The 22,899-nt window shown below is 44.7% G+C and overlaps 1 protein-coding gene across 2 annotated transcripts; it reads left to right on the forward strand.

Annotated features, from left to right (window-relative positions):
* Window positions 1–1,556: 1,556 nt before the first annotated feature.
* On the forward strand, window positions 1,557–17,401 carry SLC4A9 (solute carrier family 4 member 9). 2 transcript variants are annotated; one of them, XM_021005218.2, is made up of 22 exons: window positions 1,559–1,800; window positions 2,155–2,315; window positions 2,849–2,986; window positions 3,676–3,731; window positions 4,014–4,171; window positions 4,607–4,694; window positions 4,872–5,026; window positions 7,295–7,417; window positions 7,655–7,829; window positions 8,250–8,383; window positions 8,726–9,006; window positions 9,352–9,410; window positions 9,680–9,868; window positions 10,040–10,153; window positions 11,106–11,267; window positions 11,639–11,817; window positions 12,070–12,142; window positions 13,153–13,221; window positions 13,627–13,800; window positions 14,793–14,909; window positions 15,380–15,499; window positions 17,106–17,401. In XM_021005218.2, exons 1-21 carry the CDS (start codon window positions 1,592–1,594, stop codon window positions 15,431–15,433), a joined length of 2,868 nt encoding a protein of 955 aa, XP_020860877.1. In that variant the 5' UTR covers window positions 1,559–1,591; the 3' UTR covers window positions 15,434–15,499; window positions 17,106–17,401. The 2 variants fall into 2 exon arrangements, with proteins under 2 accessions (XP_078006604.1, XP_020860877.1); XM_078150478.1 differs by lacking the exons at window positions 13,153–13,221; window positions 15,380–15,499; window positions 17,106–17,401 and having other exon boundaries at window positions 1,557–1,800; window positions 14,793–15,367.
* Window positions 17,402–22,899: the final 5,498 nt, after the last annotated feature.

Raw genomic sequence — 22,899 nt, forward strand, 5'->3', positions numbered from 1 at the left:
GAGAATGACTCATACTCAAGCCCCATTCACCACACTCTGGATATCCTTTCCTCCCAGTTCCTATGGCACTCTGATTCAACTTAGGGGTAGTGGAGACAATCTTTTTTTTTTTTTTAATAAAAAATACTAGAGGGAACTCCCTGTAAGGAGACTATTTCTACCAATGCAAATAGTGGCTACTGTACAGTTATAGTTTTATAAAGCTATATGGGACACCAAAAAGTTCGGTGACTTGCTCAGAGTCACACAGTCAGTATGTCAGAGTCAGGATATCCTGATTCCAAGGCCAACTCTCTATCCTTTGTGCTGTTGGGGATATCATCTTGCAGAGAATATAATCATGAAATCTGGTTACTAGGGACTAAGAACTGCATACAAGGGCAGAAAACAATTTTGAAAGACTTAAGAACTCTGATCAGTGTAATGCCCAATCATGATTCTAGAGGACTAATGATGAAAGATGTTACCCACCTCCTGACAGAGAGGTAACAGACATTTTTTTGGATACAATCAATATGGGAATTTGTTTTGCTTTGCTGTGCTTATCTGGTATAAGGACTTTGTTTTTCTTTTGCCTAATGGGGAAGGGACAGGATAGAAAAAAAAAGAAAATGAAAAGAAAAAAAAGGAACAGTCATTGAGACATCTTTGTGTGTGTGTTCATGCAAAGAAAAGAAGAGAAAAGCAGAATAGCTTTGGAAGCTACAAATTGAATTGATGTGCTTAAAAAGAAGAGCAAACTGTACATAATGAGAGAGGATTCACGTGTCATTCTCATCTTCTGTTCTATCACGTATATGCAAATTATTATATTTGGTGTTCATTAAGTTCAGAATAAAAATAAAATTTTTAAAAATTTAAGTGATTGCTCCCATCCCCCTCAAGTCATTCTGTCCTTCCTAATTCCTGCTCCAGAAACCCTGGCTTTACCATTTATGATCTCCTGTTACACAATGAACACCTATTTCGGCTCTCTCCCTAAATGTGACTATTTCTTACCCCCACTGAGTTGATGACACTGAAAACAGTCTTGGACATTTATTGTTTGCACTTGACACAAAATAAAGGGAAGAAAAGGAGGGGGGTTACAATGTGTCCAGAGTGGAGGGGAGGTACGATATGAAAGCATGCTGGCTTTCCCAACCCAACTACCTCCTACTGTTTATACACAACAACCCATCCAAAAGCCCATGTCTCCTCCTGGGAGAAAGGGGAAGAGCTGGGGCTCTGAAAAGTCCCTCAGACTTAGACAAGTGGGTTCCCTGAGTCAGGGATGCTAGTTATAGTCATACACAAACACACAAGCTGGGGTAGGGAAGGAGTGGTTAGTGTTGTTGATAATGGAATAGTCTGAGCTGGGTTGATCCAGGGTCAACAGGGACTGCTGTGTTTTTATTTGTGTATGTGTTTATTGGGAGTAGGATGGAATGGAGGTGGTGCAAAGGGGTGGTACCTCATTCAGCTGGGATCTTGGAAGGGCCCCCTTTTTAAGGTAAGCTGCTTAGCTCCCTAAGTCACTCAGGCTTAGGGACTCTGCACCAGACAGACACAAGACTGAGTAGTTTCACTGTCTCTCTTGCCCATTGGCTAGATGAGGCCACCGGAACAGGAGCTTGAATACCTTGGGGATCCTGAGACTTCCCCACTGAGGGACTCAGGCAGCAACCATAGCCCTACCCATCTAGGCCCCTCAGAAGAAGAAGGGAGGAAGCAAAGAGGGGTAGGGAGTCCCTACCTCTTTATTCAACTGAATGAGCTCCTGGGAAGCCCTCAAAACCAGGAATGGAGGGAAACAGGCAGGTGAGTTGTTTAAGGACCCTCGGCCCTACTACTTCCCCTGGGCTTCCTATTCCTTTAACCATTTAGCATACTTTCTCTTTCCTCAACTGCTTAGTTTGGGAAGAGGAGAAGACAGAACTCTAATAGCCAAAGAAAGGGTGCTACCTTTTTTGCCACTGTCACTTCCCACATTCTCTATTCTCTCCCCTCTTATCCTCATCAGATCTTTATTAGGGGAACTGGGTGTGTCCTTTTTTTTTCCTTCCTATTTTCTACCCAGGGCAGTGAGGGGTGGGGAGGGGAGGGAGAGGGGAGGAGAGGTTGGGTATTTGGGCTCCCTGGAGCCTGACGCTGTTCCCTTCTGCACACCCTCAGATGGATGTTGTTTGAAGAGAAGCTAGACCTAGAGGCCAGACGTTGGAGCAGGCCACATCTGCCCATCCTGTCCCTGTCAAGTATCTTTGAACTTCGAGCCCTGCTGACCACAGGCCTGGTGCTTTTAGACTGTCCTGTACAAAGTCTCTCTGAACTAACAGGTATGCAGGGAAAATGAGAAGTGGATGGACCAAAGCAGGGATATGTCTACAAATCTTCATTCCTATAGCTTCCCACTCCAGAGAGGGTCCCCCAACTTTTCCAGATTTGGGGTATTTTTATGAGACCTCCAAATACTGGGAGTGACTCTCTCATACAGCATGGAGCTTCCCACTCCCCACCCCTTAGCAAAGCTAGGGCTAGATCATGCAATCTTTCCCAGATTCACTCCAGTCCTCTAAAATGGATTCAGCATTCCCTAAAACTCAGGCATAGGGATGTTTTTCCACTGATTGTGGGAAGGGGCTGGGTATTCCCAGGATTTCAGAGAATGGAAACATAGAGAGATGACCACCATTATTGTCCCCCCCCTTCTCAAATTCTCCCAGAATTAGAATATGATTACATGGTAATCCAGCTAGAATAAAAAGACACTAGTTAATGAGGAAGAGGAGTGGAAGTAATTAGGGGAGAGAACAGCCCCTGGAACAAGAAGCAGAAACAGAAAGTAGAGTTTTGTGTCTCTTTCCCCCAGAACAGGTGACCAGGGTGGAAGCATTGAACCCAGAAGTGAGAGAGAGGCTGAAATTGGTCCTGCTCCAGAGACCTCGGCATCACATGCAGCCCATGTGTTGGTCAGCTGCCAGGAGACTTGGTACAAGTCTCTGCAGGGGTAAGAGACCTCTCCCCCAAATCCTCAGAGGGTACAGCTTCTTCAAGTGAATTCCTAGAAAAATATTCCTGAGAACAAGGAAGATTTCTGTGTTTTGAGGGTGGGAAGTTTGTATAATGGGTTTCTCTTGACCTTTTCCCCTACAAATTCAGGGAGTCCTAGAATCATTCAATTGGAAGAGACCTTAAAAGTAATTTAGTTTAACCTCTCACTCAATAAAGAAATACCCCCTATAGCAAGGATTTGTAGACTTCTTGTCAGTCTGGTAAAGCCTATATACTCCTGAGGAAAAAAAAGTTTTTAAAAGCACAAAATAAAATTCATCACATTACATAGGAAACCAATTATGCCAAAATGCAGTTATCAAATTAAAAAAAAAAGTAGTTCTCAGACAGAGCAGGCTAAGAACCCTTGTTCTATGGCCCCTATGATGAGTGTTCATTTATTTGCCCCTTGCTTTCACATATCTGGTGATAGGAAGCCCACTATTTTATGTCAGTTCATTCTATTGCTGGACAATTCTCATCCCTCAAAAGTTGTTTCTTATATTGAGCTGAAGCCTGCTGCCCCCACATTTGCAGTCATCAGTTAGAGAATCATAGAACCTTAAAGTTGGAAGGGATCACATGGGTCATTTAGCCCAATTTCCCCACCCCATAAAGGAACATCCTTTATAACATCCCTTACAGGTGGGCATCCTACTGAGATGCCTTCTTCTGCTGAGGAGCCACCCTTAAAGGAACAGGTTTGTATAATTTCCCACCTTTAGGCAGGACTGGAGGGGATGGTTATAGGTACCCACATTCACCTCTCTCCCCACATTCACAGCAGGGCCTGGGCACCGGTGAGTGGGAGGAAACAATTCTTTCTGTGAGCAAGAAAGGGGAGGTCTCACAGCCTCTTCCACTAAAACCATGATTCTCACTAGCAATGATTTGTCTCATTCTTCCTTCCCCAACTCACTGCCTTCCATGAGTATTCCCTTCCAAGCAGCCCCTCACCTTTTGTGCCCCCCCCAATGCACCAGCTACAGAGCCCTCTATGGCAGAAGCTGCCCCCTGGGACCGAGGCTGCAGCTGTGCTGGTTGGAGAGCTGGACTTCCTGACCCAGAGATTGGGAGTCTTTGTGCATCTTCCAGAGCCAGTCGTATTGGGGACTTTGACAGAAGTGCCCCTACCCATCAGGTATAGGCTGGGCATTAGGGCCAGAGAGTCAGAAGTATAACTGGGAAGTAAATCTTTGGGGGAGGCATAAGGAGTGAGTTAGATGGGTGGCAATCAGGAGTGGGGAGAACTGATATCAAATCCTAGTTTGGATTCTTCCTAGCCGTGGCTGTGGATAAGTCACTTGATCTTTCTGAGCCTGTTTCTTCAGCTGTCAAATGGGGAATCATAATATTTGTAATACTGTCCTCATGGGGTTGTTGTGAGGAAAGTGTTTTGTAAATCTTAAAGGGTTATAGCAATGTCAGTTGTTGGCACTGTTGCCCAACTCAGATCCCAGGTGACTAAACTCAGAATTGACATGCTGGAATATGTGCTTGGGAAGAGGGGTCAGCGTTGTGTAATCGGGAAAACCATGCTGTGTTTGCTCTACCTCCCCCCCCGTGTCTGCCCCAGGTTTATCTACATCATCCTCGGTCCCCCAGCCCTGGGTAAAGGCTATCATGAGATGGGCAGAGCCGCAGCTGTTCTCCTGAGTGATCAGGTAAACAAAAATCAGAACCCAAACTATGTTTTTTTTTCCATGGAAAAAGAATAATATATAAATTTTAAAAACATCAACAGTAAGACTTTATTTGTTCACTGTCTCTTTTTGACCTCTGCCTATGCATCAAAGAAGTTTTGTTGCTTTTGGCCTAACTCCTCCTTTCTACCTCCACAGCGGTTTCGTTGTTCAGTTGGCCAGGCTAGCAGTCCCCAAGACCTTGCCTCTGCAGTGGATGTCTTCTTAGGAGAGGTGATGGTGCTGCCCCCTGGCGGAGGAGACCTCACAGAACGGATTTCTCCGTCAAAGTGCCTGTCTGTTCTGCACAAGAGGTACACGGAAGGGAAGGGAGGAGGAGGCAGGAGGCCTTCATTCTGCATAGATCTATCCCCTATAGATTCCTGTGGGCAGACTGATGGAGAAAAGAGTTGGCTCAGTAGATAAGTGAGTGGTCAAAGGATTTTGACAAACAAATCTCTAAAAAGGAAGCACCAATTGTCAATCACAACTTGAAAAATTGTTCAAACTGTCAGAGATGCAAATTAAAACAACTCTAAGGAACCACCTTAAATAAGCAAAGATAGTAAAAAAAACCCCAAACATTTCAACTACTACACTGCTGGTGGAGCTGCCCACCTGGAGCAATCTTTTATAGATAGCACCTCAGCATGATATGGTGAGAGCTTCAAAACTGCTCACATATTTCGGCCCATTAATGGTAGGACTGTGGCCTATGGAGGTTAGGGGTAGAGGGAAAAGATAACCTATTTATACAAAAATATGCATAGCAGCTTTATTTGTAATCTTGAAAAAGTGGGATGAACTCAAGCATGCAACAACTGGAGAACTGCTAAATAGATTGTGGCATATATGAATATAATAAAATTGTACTACAAGAATTGGCAGATATGAATACAAAGAAATAGGAGAAGATGCTTGGAGCAGTCCAGAGGGAAGGCATAAACAGATAACATTCTTGTTTTTCTTTTTTTGCTAGACAATGGGGTTAAGTGACTTGCCTAGGGTCACACAGCTAGTAAGTGTCAAGTATCTGAGGCCAGATTTGAACTTAGGTACTCCTGCCTCTAAAGCTGGAGCACTATCCACTGCACCACCTAGCCACCCCAGCAGATGAGATTTTTCCCACTGAAGGCTATATACCTTGACTATAACTATATAACTATGTAGGAAAAAATCCTAATATATAACTATGTAAAAAACAATAATAATAACTGCAACACAATTTGAAAGAACATACAAAAAAGCAAGAGATCAAGAAGGGGACATTGAAGCAAACAGGACACTTTATTGTCATTTTACAGTTAGTATATGTATTTTAAAGTAAAAATAACTTAGTGTTCACAGTTTTATGGAATGTAGTATTTTATTTTTTTAAATTTAAATAATTTTTTGGTTAGAGGTTATGAAGGTTAGACTTTGTTTAAAAAAAAGGAACACCCACTTCAATCTGTGAGGAAAAACCGTATGCAGTAGCCATTGGTAGCCACCAGGGAGCAGAGCAATTCAATTCAACAAACATTTACGAAGCAATTACTATATGCCTAGCACACTGCAAGGTATTGAGCATACGAACTGAAACTAAATGAAACAAAAAAAACAAAAAAAGAAAGACAGTCTATGCCTTCACATTCTACTTATGTGTGTATGTTCAACATATACATATATAAGTAAAGAAAAAGTATATTCAAAAATCTGCTGTTATTCAGTCATGTCCGATTCCTTGTGACCCCATTTGGCATTTTCTTGGCAAAGATACTGAAGTGGCTTGTCATTTCCTTCTCCAGCTCATTTTATTGATGAGGAAACTGAGGCAAACCGGGCTAAGTGACTTGCCCAGGGTCATACAATTAGTATATGTTTGAGGTCAAATTTGAATTCAGATCCTCCTGACTCCAGACCCAGTGCTCTATTCAACGTACCACCTAGCTGTCTCTATATACAAATATACAAAGAGAAAAAGAGTGTAACATTTGGGAGCAGCAGGAAAAGCCTCACAGAGGTATTGGAACTGGGTCTTAAAGGAAGCTGGAAATTATAAGGTGCAGAAGTGAGGAAGAAATACATTCTCTGGACCAAAGGCATAGAAATGGGAGACTGAATTTCTTGTATGAGGAACAGCTAGTAGGCCAGCTGAGCTGGAAACCAGAAGGGTGGAAGGCCTTAAAGGCCTGACTGAAGTTTTTTGTATTTTATCCTGGAGGCAACAGGAATCACTGAAGATTTTTGAGAATGTGTGTGTGTGACGTGGTCAAAGCAATGTTTTAGAAATATTAATCTAGCAACTGTGTGTAAGATGAATAGAGAGGGGTGGGACTGGAAGCAGGAAGACTAATTAGGAGGATGTTGCAATAGTCCAGGTGAGAGGTGATACATTAGGGTGGAGAATGTGTGAATGGAGAGAGGAAAATGGATGTGAGAGGGATTGTGAAGGCATAATCAACAAGACTTGGCAACATCCTGGGCATAGCAGGAGAGGGGGTGGGGTGAGCCAACATCTGAGAGTCCCAGAAGTTGGGGGAGTTCCCAGGGGGCGGCAATCAGCATGACTCAACAAACCCCATAGTCTTTTCCCTTGGTAGGCTTCCTTTACGGCTCCAGGAGTCCAAGGACTCTTGCAATGGAAATGTTAACTCCAAGAGGGATAGGCATGGCTATGAGCATGAGCCCCAGGCTGTTAGCAAAGAGCTCCAGAGGACAGGGAGGTGAGTGTGGGCCAGAAGGGAGAGAGGAAGTGGAAGGAAGGGAGAAGGGAAAAAAGGGGTACATGAGACCAGGAGAGTAGTAGTTGGGGAAGGGTGTAGAGACTGGAACTCTTGAGAGGGTACAGAGGGATGGACTTGCCAGATGTGACCTAGAGGGAACCCTGCACAACCTGACTGGAGTGGGAAGAGGGTACTGGTGCCTGATCTGATGCCTGGGATGGGTGTGGGGGAGGATAGGCTGTTTGGGGGGTTGGTGCAGGATATAAGAAGGAAAGCCACCTGGTACCTGAGTGACTTCTCGGATGCCCTGGATGTCCAGAGCTTTTCTGCTATACTCTACATCTATCTGGCCACGATCACCAATGCTATCACCTTTGGAGGGCTACTGGGTGATGCCACTGATAATATCCAGGTGGGTAGGGGGTGGTAGCCCTCTGACCATGTAGTTTTCCTAAGGAAATTGGAGTCAGGGAGCACAGACCCAGAACTCCTAGCTAAGTGGCCCACTTTTACCCTTAACTTTCCTTGTCTTAGTTTTACTCAGCTTGCCCAGGTTGCAGGTAGCCCAGCCAGGATTTAAACCTAGGCCCTTGCTCATTTGAATAAAATGAGCTATGGGGGTTCTGAGGAGGGAGAGATGACTTCTGGAGCAAGTGACCCTAGCACAGAAAACTGGGGTATCTGAGTTAGGGTAGAGGATAGACATTAGGAAGTCTGTGCCCTCTTGTCTGCCCTCATCCCCTTCTCATGAAGGCTACTGAGGGCTGCTTTGGTCTGAGGGGGCTTGTTCTGGCCCTGAAGTGAAGTGTACCCACTTTACTTTATTGACCAGGGTGTGCTGGAGAGCTTTCTGGGTACTGCTGTGGCGGGGTCCATATTCTGCCTCTTTGCAGGACAGCCTCTTACCATTCTCAGTAGCACAGGGCCTGTCCTTGTCTTTGAGAGGATACTCTTTGCTTTTAGTAGGTAAGAGAACATCACCCCCCAACCCCCACTATCCTACCCTCTCTTACAATCCAGGGCAAGACTGTGCCCAACGGGAATTCCCAAACCTGAATTAGAAGTAGCTTCCTGTCCTCTTGCTCCCACTGAACCCCCAGCTACCACCTGGGGAATAGCCACTGCACTAGCCATGCTTTTTACAGAGCCCTGTGGAAGTAAGGAGGGTGGGAGAGCTTTGGGAAGCAGTCACCTCTGCCCTTCAGGGAGTTATAGGACACCCACCTGGGGAGGCCAGGCCCAGAGTAGGGACTACAGATAAACTCAGTCAGAGCCCTTGAATCTTCTCCCATCTCTCCCACTTAATAGGGATCATGGCCTAGACTATCTGCCCTTCCGTCTGTGGGTGGGGATCTGGGTGGCATTCTTCTGCCTGGTGCTGGTGGCCACGGAGGCCAGTGTCCTGGTCCGTTATTTCACCCGCTTCACGGAAGAAGGTTTCTGTGCCCTTATCAGTCTCATCTTCATCTATGACGCCATTGGCAAGATGCTGAGCCTTACGGAGGCCTACCCTATCTACCGACCTGGCCTCTCTGAAGATACTGGCTTTGCCCCTTCTGGCTGCTTCTGTTACTTCCCAGACACAAAAGGTGGGCAGAAGGGAGATGGGCTGGTGGGGAAACTGTCCAATGACCCTCATAGATGGTATCAGAAGTGTGATTGTCCCATCAATGGGTGACAGGCACAATACACAGGGAGAACTTAGTCTCAGATAGGTGACTGAGTGCCAAGGCTTTTTTTAACTTTAGAGAGTTGCAAACACACCTGTTCAGTGCTCATGCGCCCTCCTTGAAGAAGGATGTTTGGGAGAAATCTGCTACTTCCCAGGGCAACCCCTTCCCTTTGGGGAAAGCTCTGATCATTAAGAGCCGATACATTACACGAAGCTGAAATTTTCTCTTTCTGATTTCCAGCTACTTTGTCTTTTCCCCCAGGGAACATGTCTTTGTGGAAGGGGCAGAGCCCAGAGAACAAGGATGCTGCTCTGAGGATGGTGAGGCAAACTTCAGGGGGAGACAGTTCTTGGGTGGCAATGGGAGCAACTACGGGATTCTTGGGGCAGGCCTCAGGGAACTCAGTGCTTCCTGGCTCGCTCCCTATTGCCCTCACATGCCACTCATGTAGCTCAGCAGTTCTTGCAGGCACGGGGCCTTCTATTCCCATCTCCAACCCCCACCCCAAGGGGCTCCCCAGGGAGATGTGTCCAAGGAGTTGGACTTTCCTTTTAGCTTTCCTGTCCCCCATTTTTCCTCTTCAAATTAGGTCCTAGGCCTTGCAAATGTGTCTCTGCTATCCCCACCTGAGTGTGCCCTTCGAGGAGGCCAACCAAGAGGTCTTGGCTGTCATTCTGTCCCAGATATTGCCTTTTTCTCCCTCTTACTTTTCTTTGCCACCTTCCTCTGTGCCACCATCCTCAAGCACTTCAAATCCAGCCATTTCTTCCCCTCCAAGGTAAGTATCTCTTTCTACACTACTCACTCCCCCATCCCAACTATTCTAGAAGACGTCAGTTACATAGGACATTGGGATGGGGGAAGGAAAAAAGGGTGTTTTAGTTTGCTTCTCTGATATGGGGGCAGGGACTTGGAAGGGCCAGATCAGGATTGAATCCTGTGTGACCAGGTACGGAAGGTGATCAGTGACTTCTCCACGGTCCTGGCCATCCTGCTAGGTTGTGGACTGGATGCTTCCCTTGGCCTCAGCACTCCCAAGCTCATAGTGCCCATCGAATTTAAGGTGAGATAAGGGTCCTAGAGGGAGTGGACAGCAGGGGTGTGTGCCCAGTGGGCACATAGTACGTGTGGAGAGGAAGAAGGAAAGGATCCTAATGACTTCAGTTCTGGACCTGGAACTGCTAATTTAAATAAGAAGACCCCAAGCCTTTGCTCTATTATCTACTCCCACTTTTCTGCTTCTAGGAGGACCCTGGTGGATTCTGAGATGCCACGGTCCTAGCCCTGACTCCCTCTATTAAATTCCAACCTTCATTCTGGGCTCCTTTCTCTGTAACCCACAACTGAGGATTGTCATACCCTTAGCTGACTTTTGTAGTTTAGAAGGCGCAGGACAGACCACGCCTTCACAACATAGGGGCCCTTCAGGTGTATGGGATATGGCTTAGCTCAGACAGATTTTGCCTTTGTGCCTGACAGTCTTCCTCCATCTCATGGGTCCCAGTATCCTATAGGGCCTCCAGTGGAAGAGGTAAAGAACTCCTGTTCAAGAAGCTTTGGGGGTTCAGGAACTCAGAAGTAGTAGTCTCTATCCTCACCAAGTCTCCACTCCCCAAGCACTTCTCTGGCTCCTGTAATCAGAGCTGACGCTACCACACCCAGTCCTGCCCCAGACTCCGGCTTCTAGGCAGGTCTGAACTTGGGTTGACACACCCTGGGTCCCAAGATGGCATGTATAGGTCCTTTTTCACCAGTCCCTTGTCATCTTCCAATAGCAGTAGGAGGACAATCTTCAGAGTCCCCTAGCTCAGGCCCTCCATCTACGTGCTACTCTTTATTAGTTATCTGACCTGTACACCAGCTCTTCCAGGTCCTCAATTCAGTAGAAGAGAGGGAAAGGGAAGGAGTTTCCTCATTGAGAAGCAATGGGGGTCAAGCAGGGGCAGAGTTTATGGGGCAAGATACCTTTGTGGAGACTCTCCACTCCATCCTTTCTCTACCTCTATCACATACAGCCTACTCATCCTGGTCGGAGATGGCTAGTGCCATTGTTTGGAGCCAATCCCTGGTGGGTATGCCTGGCTACAGCTCTGCCAGCCCTTCTGATGTCTATTCTTGTCTTCATGGACCAGCAGATTACTGCTGTAATCCTTAACCGAAAGGAGTACCAGCTTCAGGTGAGATTGCCTCCTTACTCCTGTATGCCTAGTTTTCCCCAGGATACAGTCCCTTCTAGCCCTGGGGCTGTCAGTCTCCAACCCCTAAGAATACTGAAGTAGGAATAACCTAGGAACACTTTCTTTATTTTCCCAATTGTTAGTTGTCCCTTCCCCTCACCAAAAAATTTTGTATTTATTTTGTACATATCATCTATTTGATTATGTATATGTATGCTATATGCTTTCCAGTAAAATTTAAGCTTCTTGAGGACAGGAGAAATTTTTCATTTTTGTCTTTCTATCCCACTGCTTGTCAGACAGTAGATGCTTAATAAATGCTTCTTAAATTGAGTTAAATGGGAGTCTATGTGGTCCTTCCCCTACTGCAGAAGGGTGCTGGATTCCACCTAGATCTGTTCTGGGTGGCCATGCTGATGCTGCTGACCTCAGCCTTTGGGCTGCCCTGGTATGTCTCCACCACTGTCATCTCACTGGCCCATATGGATAGTCTTCGTCGGGAGAGTGCAACCTGTGCTCCTGGGGAGCTGCCCCACTTCCTGGGCATCAGGTGGGGCCGGTGTTTGAGATGTGCTTGGACTGAGGCAAGGGAGCTCCTTTGGCTTCTTTAAATCACAGCTAATGGTTTCTGAAAGTCCCTTTCTGTTTCTTTTCTTCTTCTCTTCTTTCTCAAGATCCAAACGTGAATGAGAATCTAGAGGGAAGGGCATGGTCAAGAGCTTTGGTGTGAGTGGGGGGAGAAGGTGCTGGAATGATTGATATTTTTAGCCCCATTAACCCCAGCTCCTCACTCCTGACACAGGGAACAGCGGCTCACAGGCCTAGTTGTTTTCATCCTCACTGGTCTCTCCATCTTTCTGGCCCCTGGACTCAAGGTAATAGTCTTTGGGATAGAGATATTGTTCGTGGGCCTCTGGTTATCTTAGGGGGAACAGGTCCTTCCTACTCCTATCCCTCTGGGTCACAGTCTTGGGTTGGGGTCTGAGAGTCTAGCTTAAAGGAGACGTCCATTCCTATCCCAGCCTTCCTGGAACATCTCAGAGAATAGTACAACTACAGGCCAGGACAGCTTTGAAACAAAATCTCTTGATTCTCTCTTTTTTTTTCTTTAAGTGAGGCAATTGGGGTTAAGTGACTTGCTCAAAGTCACACAGCTAGTAAGTATTATGTGTCTCAGGCCAGATTTGAACTCAGGTCCTCCTGACTCCAGGGCTGGTCCTCTATCCACTGTGCCACCTAGCTGCCCCTGAATCTCTTGATTCTCAATAAGCAAGCGTTTATTGAACACATATGTGTAAGGCACCCATCTAGGAACAGGAGAGACAAAAAGAAACATAAGATAAAGTCCATGCCTTCTGGAAGCTTCTTCTATTTAGGGAACTAAGACATAAACATATAAAAATGTACATAACAACCTAAGGTATTTCAATAGTAATATCAAAGCTACCTATCATAGGAGAGCTTATCTTAAGTGCTAATTGAGTGATAAGTGCTACAGGATTCAAAAATTAATAAAATCCTAAAGCTGGAGAGACTGAAAAGTCATCTTGTCCAAGCTCTTCTTTTTAGAGATGAAGAAACTGAATCTTAGAGAAGTTAAATGACTTACCCAAAAGTACATAATGAGTTAGTGACAGAACCAGGACCAGGACCTGGGTGTTTTGACTCCCAGTTGAGAACTTTTCCCACATAGCACCCTGTCTTCCCCTGAGTTAAAGGAGATATCACTATGCACTGATAGCCCCAGGTCCCCATTAGATCCCACAGAGTGGGAGGGGGGAGAGAGCCTGAAGACAAACCCCTCTAAGAGGAATCTGGCCAGCTGCTTTCTTGTCCCCCATCACTGGAGCTCCCTGAAACCAGCTCCTTTCTTTGGGTTTTCCAGTTTATCCCTATGCCTGTGCTCTATGGCATCTTCTTTTATATGGGAATGGCAGCACTGAACAGCACCCAGGTAGGCAGAATCACCCACAGGACCCTTCATCTTAACCCTGATCTCCAAACCTTTTTTGCAGTTCTCAGCCCCACCCCAGCCCCAGGCTCTTTTTTGTCCTGGTTTTCTAGTTCTTGGTCTGGGTGGCCCTCTGTTCCTGTTCCCCACATCCCTCAAAGCCTTATTCCTCTTCTCCTGATCCCCACTGCTCTCCTACCTGGGTTCAGGCCTCCTGGAGTCAAATTCTATAGATCAAAGGATGATGGAGATAGTTCTGTTTTGCTTTTGCAGACAGAGAAGAAGAGGATAGAGGCTTCTCATGTACAGTCATCACACCTGAAAGTGCTCCTGGATGGTCAGGGCTTCAAGGGGTAAAAGTTATTCTTCAGACCTCCATCCCCCTAATCTTTCTTTCTTCTCCCACAGTTCTCAGAACGTGTGAAGCTGCTGCTGATGCCAGCAAAACACCAGCCAGACCTGTTGCTTCTAAGGCATGTGCCTCTCAGCCGAATCCACCTCTTCACAACAGTACAGCTGGTCTGCTTGGGTCTACTCTGGGCAGTCAAGTCTACAGCAGCTGCTATTGTGTTCCCCCTCATGGTGACAGTGGGCTTGGGGGGTGTTAAGGGGTGGGCTTTACAGTAGCAGGGTTTGGAAGAGGACAATTTCCATAACCTTTGTGGTATAAGTGGGGTGTTTACAGTTCCCTAAAAGGGGAAAACTATGGGCAGCTAGGTGGCACAGTGAATAGAGCTCTGGCCTTGGAGTCAGAAGGACCTGAGTTCAAATCCAGCCTCAGACACTTAACGCTTACTAGCTGTGTGACCTTGGGCAAGTCACTTAACCCCGATAGCCTCACCAAAAAGCTAAAAAAAAAAAGGGGGGGAAAACTACTTTCTTCTACCAACATACCATGAAATAGAAACTATCTTCCACAGCAGCTCCCAGGTCATAAGTCTGGCTATTGAAATTAAGTTAATTAGTTTGACTCTAGGAAAGTTCCCAAGGCAATCTTTAGGGAAATCAAAGAGAGAAAGGAGAAAAGTTTGGTTCCAGCCATACAGTGAAGTGGTATATACAGACTGGCATCTAATAGCCCTCCTCCCACCCCCTTCATCAACAAGCATTTATCAAGCAGCTACTGAGTTCAAGGTACTGGGTAGGGATCCATATATAAAAGAGACAGCCTCTGCCTTCCAGGAGCTGATGTTCTACTGAGGGGATACAAAATGTCCCCAGATAAGTAAATACTGATGTACGCAAAATAAATACACAGCAATTTAGAAGAAAGATAGTAATTACAAGGGGAATAAGGAAAGGCCTCCTGAAGGAGGTAGCGCTTGAGCTAAAGCCTTAAAGGGAGCTATGGTTCTGAGAACTGAAGGTAAGGACAAGCAAGCATTCCAGGTACCTGAGAGATAGCTTGGGCAAAGGTAGGGAGGTAGAAGATGGAATGCCAGGCATGGGGTACAGCAAGTGAACCAGCCTGGCAGAAGCAGAGTGCAGGATGGAGAGAGCATTGTACTGGAAAGACAGGCTGGAGCAAGGTCATGGAGGGTGGCTCCCTGACAGGCACTTTGCTCCTGGTACAGCTGCTGGGCCTGGTGGGGATCCGGAAAGCCCTGCAGTGGGTCTTCTCACCACAGGAGTTAAGCTGGCTAGACGACCCAGTTCGAGAGGAAAATGAGAAGAAAGTGCAGGAACAGAAGGTATTGGAACCAGAGTTCAATCACAGGGGGAACAACAGTGAGCACAGGAGCCAGTAGCCAAGGGGCCTGAGATGGAGAAGTACCAGGGCAGACAGTGGACATCTATCCCTGAAAAGAGGAGCTTCTATTCAGCCCCAAATAATGCAGTAATTCCATTCTCCACTCAGCTAGAGTGAAGATGACATAAAAGTTAGAGGATGACCCTTGGGGTCAGGAAGATGAAATTCAGGTCACTAAAATTTCTTATTGCCCCAGACAACTCCCTATAAAGTCCCAGAAGGGTTGCTGATATGCATTATAGGTCCAGATCCCCCTCAAAAAAATGTTTGTGAATGCACAGGCTGGGTGTGGGGCTTTTCCCATATGAGGGGAGGTAAACTCTGAGATCTATCTGAGTGATGGGGTAGCCCAGCTGGATTGGCCTCTCTAGCACTTACTGGAGAACTCTTTTTTCACTCTTTTCCCCAAAGTCTGAGTTGATATACCAGCTGATGGCACCAGAAATTAACATCTCTGTGAATTAGCTGGAGGAGGAGACAGAGGAGGAGGAGGAGGAAGAAGAGGAGGAGATTCTCACAGCTAAATCTGAGGTAAGAATATGAGAAGATTTGGGGATTGGAGTCCATCTGTGCTTTTTATGACATACTCCCCAGGAAGAAACGCCTTGGGGTTAAGGGGGATGAGATCTGTTGACACTCATTTCAATAGGAACAAACCTTCACCTCATGTAAGCTGAGATCTGGCCAGGAGAGGGAGCCCTAGCTAACAAAATTCCTGCACTAAAGTAAACAGGTTTATTTACTTAAGGCAGAGCTTCTCAAAGTGTGGTCTACCAGGTCAAAACTATTTTCATGATAATATCAAGATGTTTTCATTCTTAATATGGCAATATCAATGGATATAATTCACATAAACAAAAGTTCTTGAGGGGGGCTTTAATTTTTTGAAGTGTAAAAGGGTCTTGAGATGAAAAGCTTGAGAGCCACTGATGTAAGGGAACCAACCCCTCCTGCCTTTCACTATCCCCAGCCCACCCCTGGCCCTAGAAGCAAGAGAAAAGAGTAAAGAAGGGGAAAGGGAAAGGGAAAGATGGTAGAGAAAAAAAAAGATGAGAGGCTTGAGAGGAGAGATGCAGAAAGAAGAGGAAAAGAGGTTGGGATGAAAAAGGAGAACTGGGTAAAGGTGAAGAAATACCTGCTCTGTCTGCCCATAGTTGCTTTCTCTAGGCAAAGGACATTTAGAGTTTATGCACTGGGGAGAGGGGTAAAGAACAGGAGTTAGGAAGTCTTTGCATTTCCCCCTTCATTGCTACCACCTTCAAAATGATTTGATCATAAAAAGGTGAAAATACTACACTTCCCTTCTCATGTGATTTCCCCAAAATTTGTAGTTGATGTGTCTGTGTCTGGTCAGACTTCTTGTTCCCACAATATCTGGGGCTAAAAGAGCCTCTCTCCATGGTGGATTCTTTCAGGAGCTCCACAGTGTGGAGATATCACTTTGCACAGACTCTGATTGTGTGGGTATGCTATAAAGTATTGACACAGGGTTGCAATACCAGGAGGCACAGCGCAACCTCGTGTATGAAGTGGACTTTACTTAGGTACATACCTCTCCATCTTGGAGCAATGGCAATCTTGAGGACACTGGCTTTTTGGCAGAGGAACCAAATGAACTAGGCTGCAGCAGTTACCATTTTCATCAAGTACTGGATGAGATATTGGGGTTCAGGATGACATTCCCCCACCTATTTCATTCCACCTCCAGGATACTACAACCCCCACATCTTCTCCCTTCACAAGACTATTAAAAACCATAAAAGCATGTCTACCAAACCAGAGTATACACTGCAAGGTTTCACCATGCTGCAGAGTTCATGTAGTCTTCTAGGAAGTGTCTCCAAAGAATTTCCCCTGTGAGCTGGACTCATTTCCAGACTCTGTAGGATTATGGAATCTATTCAAAGGGACACATATTGAAAACAATGAGGAGGAAGTATGACTTCCTAAGTTTAGAATGGATTGTCCTAGGCAAAGAAGCTAGGTCTACTCTTCCTCCTTTCTCAAGGTCTCACTTTTAGGACCCTGTTACGATCTGTTCTACTCTTTTGTTTTGAACTGTCCTTGGCATATCCCATCTCCAGCCCCTTTTAGTATTCCACCCCCTTCCATCCTCCCATCCCACTCTCTTTAACAGGCACATTTCTCAGATGCCTGCTTCTGTCTCATCTGTTTGGCTGGGCATTATGTCTGGTGGCTTGGGCTGAGTTTCTTCATTCAAGGCTCAGGAAGTTAAGTGCTGGAGGGGAGAAGGACCCGGAGCCCGTGGTACTTCAGGAGACGAGGGACTCCAGCAAGCTGAAGCGTCAGCCATTCTCTTGATCTTCGCCTGAGCTGGATGAGATAAGAAAGTTGGCTGTTTTGTCTGCAGAAATGTCAAACAGGCAAAATCGCTGTCTAGGGACTATCATTAAAATGAATTAAACCCTCAAAGTATTTCTCATTTCATTTCTTTTTTGTTTTATAAGCTCTTATAATTTGATCAGATTCTGGAATTACAATGAAGGACATTCTTCCTGAAGACAGGAGACTATTCTACTTGCTAAAGTCAGGTTTCCTTTTCAGTCTCTGTATCCCCTTGTTCTTTGCGTGACACAAAATCAGAGTAGAATGGCTGGATGCTTGGCCATCACTCCCTACTGCCAGAGAAGCTAATGCATGTGATGGTGACAATGTGGATGGTGGTCAAAGAGGAACACAGTGAGACAACCAGCAGGTACAGAATACTACTAAGATGTCAGGTTACTAGGCATCAATGTATAAGGGCAAAGATCACTACTATTCCTCTCCTTACTCTCTCCCACTAGAATGAGTGAAAAAGGCATTATTCCCTAGGTCAAAATTCAAATGCCTCAATACTCTCTAGGCTGTGGGTTCTTAACTTAGGGTCTGTGGAAAAAAAGTTTTGATAACTACATTTCAATATAACTGATTTCTTTTTCTAAGAAAATCTTATGTGTCATTTTATGCATTTAAAAATTATTCTGAGAAGGGGTCCATTGGATTCGCCAGACTGCCGCAGGGGTCCATGACACAAAAAGGGGTTCTTAGCAAACCTGTTTATTGGGGCACCTCCATCTCTTACTGCTGGATTGGCTAGTTAAGCCCACATACGCTTAAACATTTCTCACTCCAGATATTGCCACTGATTGCAAAGAAACCTCAGGCCAATTGATCTGATTCTCTGGGTTTTCCATCAGGGCTAATAACCTGGCTTCCTAGTATCCCAGGCTACTGTCAGGATTAATTGCTGCTTGTACCCAGCTTTAAACTCTCCAAGTGAAAGGCTTTGGACTGTGTTTAATCTTTATTAGAGCAATTTTAGGATCCACATCAGGATCAATCTACTTTCTGGAAATTTTCTAGGAAGATGTATACCAAGATAGAGATGATGTGAAACACACAATGGAAAGAAATCCATGCCTCTTGGTCTCACCTTCAGGTCCCCTGTACCATGTCTTCTGCTTCTCAATGTGCTCACTCTTTGTACCATCTGGGAAATGTATGTGTATATATGCATGGACCCATGTAAACGCTTACTGCCACAGATAGAACACCTTTGCTATGAGAACTCAAAAAGAGAGGAGACAAGGCAAGGTATACAGTCCTTTTTCTACCCCCTCAAACCCAGAAGATGGCTATGGGTATAAGGAAACCATGACACTGGGTCATTCTCTTTTAGCTACCCTCTAAGAGCCCAAGTCCCTCCAAGACAAAAGAATCTGGAATCCCCACAGAACCCCTATCCAGAAAAACCTTGGAGGGAGCAGTTCGGGCCACATACTGTCCTTTTATTGACTGACTAGTGCCCAGGTCATTTAATCAGCAATCCAGGAACTAATGAGATGAAATGAAGTTTCTGACTGTAGTTGGGGAAAGAATTCCAAACTCAATACACTAAAAGGTGATCCTTGTGAAAATCTGTGCTGAAGATCTAACCTCCAGAAAATATGCAGCTTAAAGGGCCATTTCTCAATATGTGTGTGTGTGTGTGTGTGTGTGTGTGTGTCCACATACGAGTGTCCATTTGTGCAAGTGTGTATATACAAGTGCACTTGTCCATGCCTGTCCTCTGCATGAATGTGGGTGAGCTGGAGTGATGATAGAGGAATAAGCTTGGTAGGAAGGTGGATACCATATTGCCTGATCCTCTGCACTTTTCCATCAATAAACAATTACTTATTGAGCATCTGTTCTTGCCACTGTTAGCTGCTTCCCTCTCCATCAAGAATCTGGGTTTGAATATAAGAGTAAGGGGTATCATCCTCTAATGACAGTCCCCTAGATTTTGATACTGATGCAGAAGAATGCAGCCCAGTAACACTGGCTAATAGATTCTGAAATATACTTGGCTTTCTCCCAAAATCTTCTTCCCCAGTCACTGACTCTCTTTCTAAGGCAGCAAAAGTCAGAGGGAAGGACAGGACTCAGCTTGACGGAAAGGGGAAAGGTAAGTAACAGTCAACATGTTAATTCACATTTTTACTTCCCCAAAGTCTGGCTTTATTCATGTCATAGACTTGATCTAATTTAACGGGCAGGATAATGAATCCAGAATTTTTTTTAAATTAAAAAATGTTAAGGGTCTGGGTCACTTCAATAGGGGGCTGGGCAAGAGGCTGATAATGGACATTTGGGGGAATGTACCTTCTGACTCATTCCTGTCCTTAGCTCTTCATACTAGTTTTCACAGACAGCCCTGGCTCTGCCACAAGTTCTTAACTCTGGCTGTTACTGCAGGGGACTAAAAGTTGGAGAAAGGTATAAAAAATCCCCTTTGGCACCAGCTCAGGATTCTGCTGTCCCTCTCCTAGTGGTCACAGGTGAAAGAGAGCACAGGCCTTCCCTTTCATGAAGCCACACAGAACCATGAATTCTAAGCATTGACGAAAACTACCCATGTGACCAATGCCACACATTTCAGTGCTGCTCTTGGGTTCTTTCTGCTCTTTAACTTCACTGATCAGACATACACTTTAGGGCTAGAAAGGGTGACCTGGAGACTGAAGAGAGTGAGCACAGCACAGCCTAAAAGTTACCATTACCCTCAACTAAGAACACAGATTTAAAACTTCAAGGGCCTTTAGAGGCTTGGAACCTAAACCTTCAATTTTACAGATGAAGAAACTGAAGAGCTTAAGTGACTTGCCCAGTGTCTAAGGAAGGATTTGAACCTAGGACTTAAACTTCCAGTGTCCTGTGCACTATGCTTCACTACACAGTGCTGGATATTTCCATTAAATGAGCAAAGATAATTAAATGTTCTTTCTAGAAGAAAGAAATAAAAGTTCAAATTAACATCTATCACTCCAAATTTTCTGAGTTGAATATATTTATCCAATTTTGACTTTAAAAACAATTCAAGTCAAAGATAGATAGAGCAGAATGTTTTCTAATTTGGGACCTCTAAGGTTTTTTTGTGTTTGTTTTTTAAAGTAAGGCATGATGTAGGGAATGTTCTATTTAGAGTCAGGCAAAACCCAGATTTCCAATCCTAGCCTCTGACACTTACTAGCTGGATAATCTTGGGCAAGTTACTTAATTCTTTTAGCTTGTTTCTTCAGCTGTTAAATGGGGATAATAATACCTGTTGTACCTACCTCACAGGATCAAATGAGATCATGTATATGAAGCACTCTGTAAATCTTGAAGCTATATATAAAAGGTCAGCTATTACTATTATTCCATAAATGGGATAAATGTGCCAGAAGTAGCTATGAACTTTTAAGTAATAAGGTCAGTGGTACCAAACCAAAACCAAAACCACAACAAAAAAACCCCCTCTTATTCTGGATTTATTCTGTCCAACTCCTTCCCCCCAGAAACTCTTGGTTCTACCAATGGTTTTCCAACATTCCCAAAACGGTATTCACTGGGTATCAACTAGGGCCCCCAGAACCTAAGCTGACAGAATATATTCCTCCCTTTCCTGGAGCCTCTACTGTGGCTTAATCTCACTTAAGTAACTTGCATTTCATAAGCAGAGTCATTAGTGAAGATCTGCCAGCAACCGTTGCCCTACTCTCTACAGAGCTGGCTGAGGAATTATCTTCAGCAATAGAAAACTCCTCTTTTCTCCTACTTCCTGCAGGAATAAGATGCCTTTATCAACTCTGGCCAGGCTCCTGCCATATATCAGACACATGCACTATGGATAGAATGATGAAAACTGACAAACTTTCTAAGGGTTATTGGACAGATCTTTCCCCCACCTCCCATCCCCAGCCAGAAGACTGAACCCTAGCTGGTTTTACTATCTTGCTATTGTTTAGCAGGAAACCTGAGAATCAGCCCTGTGTTTAAGAGAAACTTACAGGTTAGAAGAGTGCCTGGGCGAGTCCTGACAATCATCCCTCTTACTCATGGTCCCAGGATCCATGAGGTGTACAGCTCCTCGTGCTTGCTCCAATGCTTGAATCTTACCTGGGTTCTCTCAAGACGCTCTGCAGCCACAATATGTATTACGTTGCTTCCTTAAGGAACAAACAGCACCTGGTGGGCGGCACTGTTACCTGCCCTACAGGTGAACACTGAACTGCATCTCCTAATTTATGGGCCTGACCTCATAAGCTAGGGGTGTGGTGAATTGAGTTCAAAGACTAAATAAGAGTGTCTCAGTTCTTGGCTTAACCAGCAAGGTGACTAGGTTCCCACTTATAAACACATATTGCTCCCCAAATAGGACTTCTGGGTAGATGCCCTTGAGACTTTGGTCTTTTTGAAATGCTTTTGATTCTTGATGGTAAAGTCAGAGGTTCAGGAATGGGTGTGGGAGACCACGTTATAAATTTCCCTGCACATATTATACCAAATGTGCAGCCTCACTAAATATAAAATTTTACATGGCACTGGGAAGATGAGTTGATCCCAAATCAACCAGTATCTAGCAGATACACACATCTCAGAGGGTGTGTAGATTGGTTTGGAAAGTTCTGAAGTTTTCAAGACCCTGTTCCTATAAGCCACGAGAGACAGCCCAAAAAGCCCTCCTTGCTAGTACACTGTAAAATCTTGGTACACTTACTACATTTTAAAAAATTTAATTCAATTTTTTATTTGTGATAAATTTTATTTACATATTCTAACCTTAACACCAAATAAAATGGGCATTTCCATATGCATAGTAGAACAGAAAAAGAAAATTGCATATGAAAATGCAGGTCTTTATTATGTATAGCTTACTTTACTTTTTAAATAAGTAATAAATTAAACCTATAGCTTTCAAAGCGGTCCTGTTTTTCTGTGCTTCCTGTTTTCTCTTAATTTAAAAAAAATCTTTTTTACAAGATTGATATGTTTCAATTGTCACTGTCCCTCTATAACATCAGGTTGTAGTTTTTTAGAATAGTGATCCAAGGCATTAATGGCCCCTGTTTTTGGCCTGTGCCTTAGAGAAGGGTTCTTGACTGAAGGGGAATGTGACTGGAGAAGGGCTCATTGTTTCTAAGGAAATTTTAAGATCTAGTGTATGAAGGCCAACTTGGGAAAGTATTATAAAGATATTGAGTGTAGATTAAATGACTGGCTAAAATGTGTAAGATCTCACCTCAATGAGACCAATAGAACACTGAAAAGCCACGTCTCTCCTACTCAGTTGCCTGACTGGCAAACACAATCAGGTGCTATTTCAAAATACACTAAGAAGGAAGAGGAACTTCTTCTGGTTCAACCATGCATCAAAATGACCCAGCATTTAGTAGACTGAGGTGCCGTTTGCATAATTTCTGTACTCTCTAGAACGGACCTCAGACTTCTCTATGTGTGAGATGAGGAGACATATGGGCCTTAACACTGGATTCTCAGTCTCTTCATTGGATTATAGGTCTCTGGGGGGCTACATCTTCCCTTGAGTCCAGTTAGACCTTTCTTATGTTATGTGGGCTGGTGTCTACCTAATTTGTGCCTCACGCACTTATCTGAATTATCCTCCT

Source organism: Phascolarctos cinereus, unplaced genomic scaffold (assembly GCF_003287225.1).
Source record: "Phascolarctos cinereus isolate Bilbo 61053 unplaced genomic scaffold, phaCin_HiC Scaffold_2;HRSCAF=192, whole genome shotgun sequence".
Classification (NCBI taxonomy): domain Eukaryota; kingdom Metazoa; phylum Chordata; class Mammalia; order Diprotodontia; family Phascolarctidae; genus Phascolarctos; species Phascolarctos cinereus.

Coding starts and splice junctions, on each gene's coding strand:
- SLC4A9 (XM_021005218.2), top strand. CDS start 1,592: ATGAGGCCACCGGAACAGGAGCTTGAATACCTTGGGGATCCTGAGACT. Junction 4,695..4,871: donor CTGTTCTCCTGAGTGATCAG/GTAAACAAAAAT, acceptor CTACCTCCACAG/CGGTTTCGTTGTTCAGTTGG. Junction 13,801..14,792: donor CTATTGTGTTCCCCCTCATG/GTGACAGTGGGC, acceptor CTCCTGGTACAG/CTGCTGGGCCTGGTGGGGAT.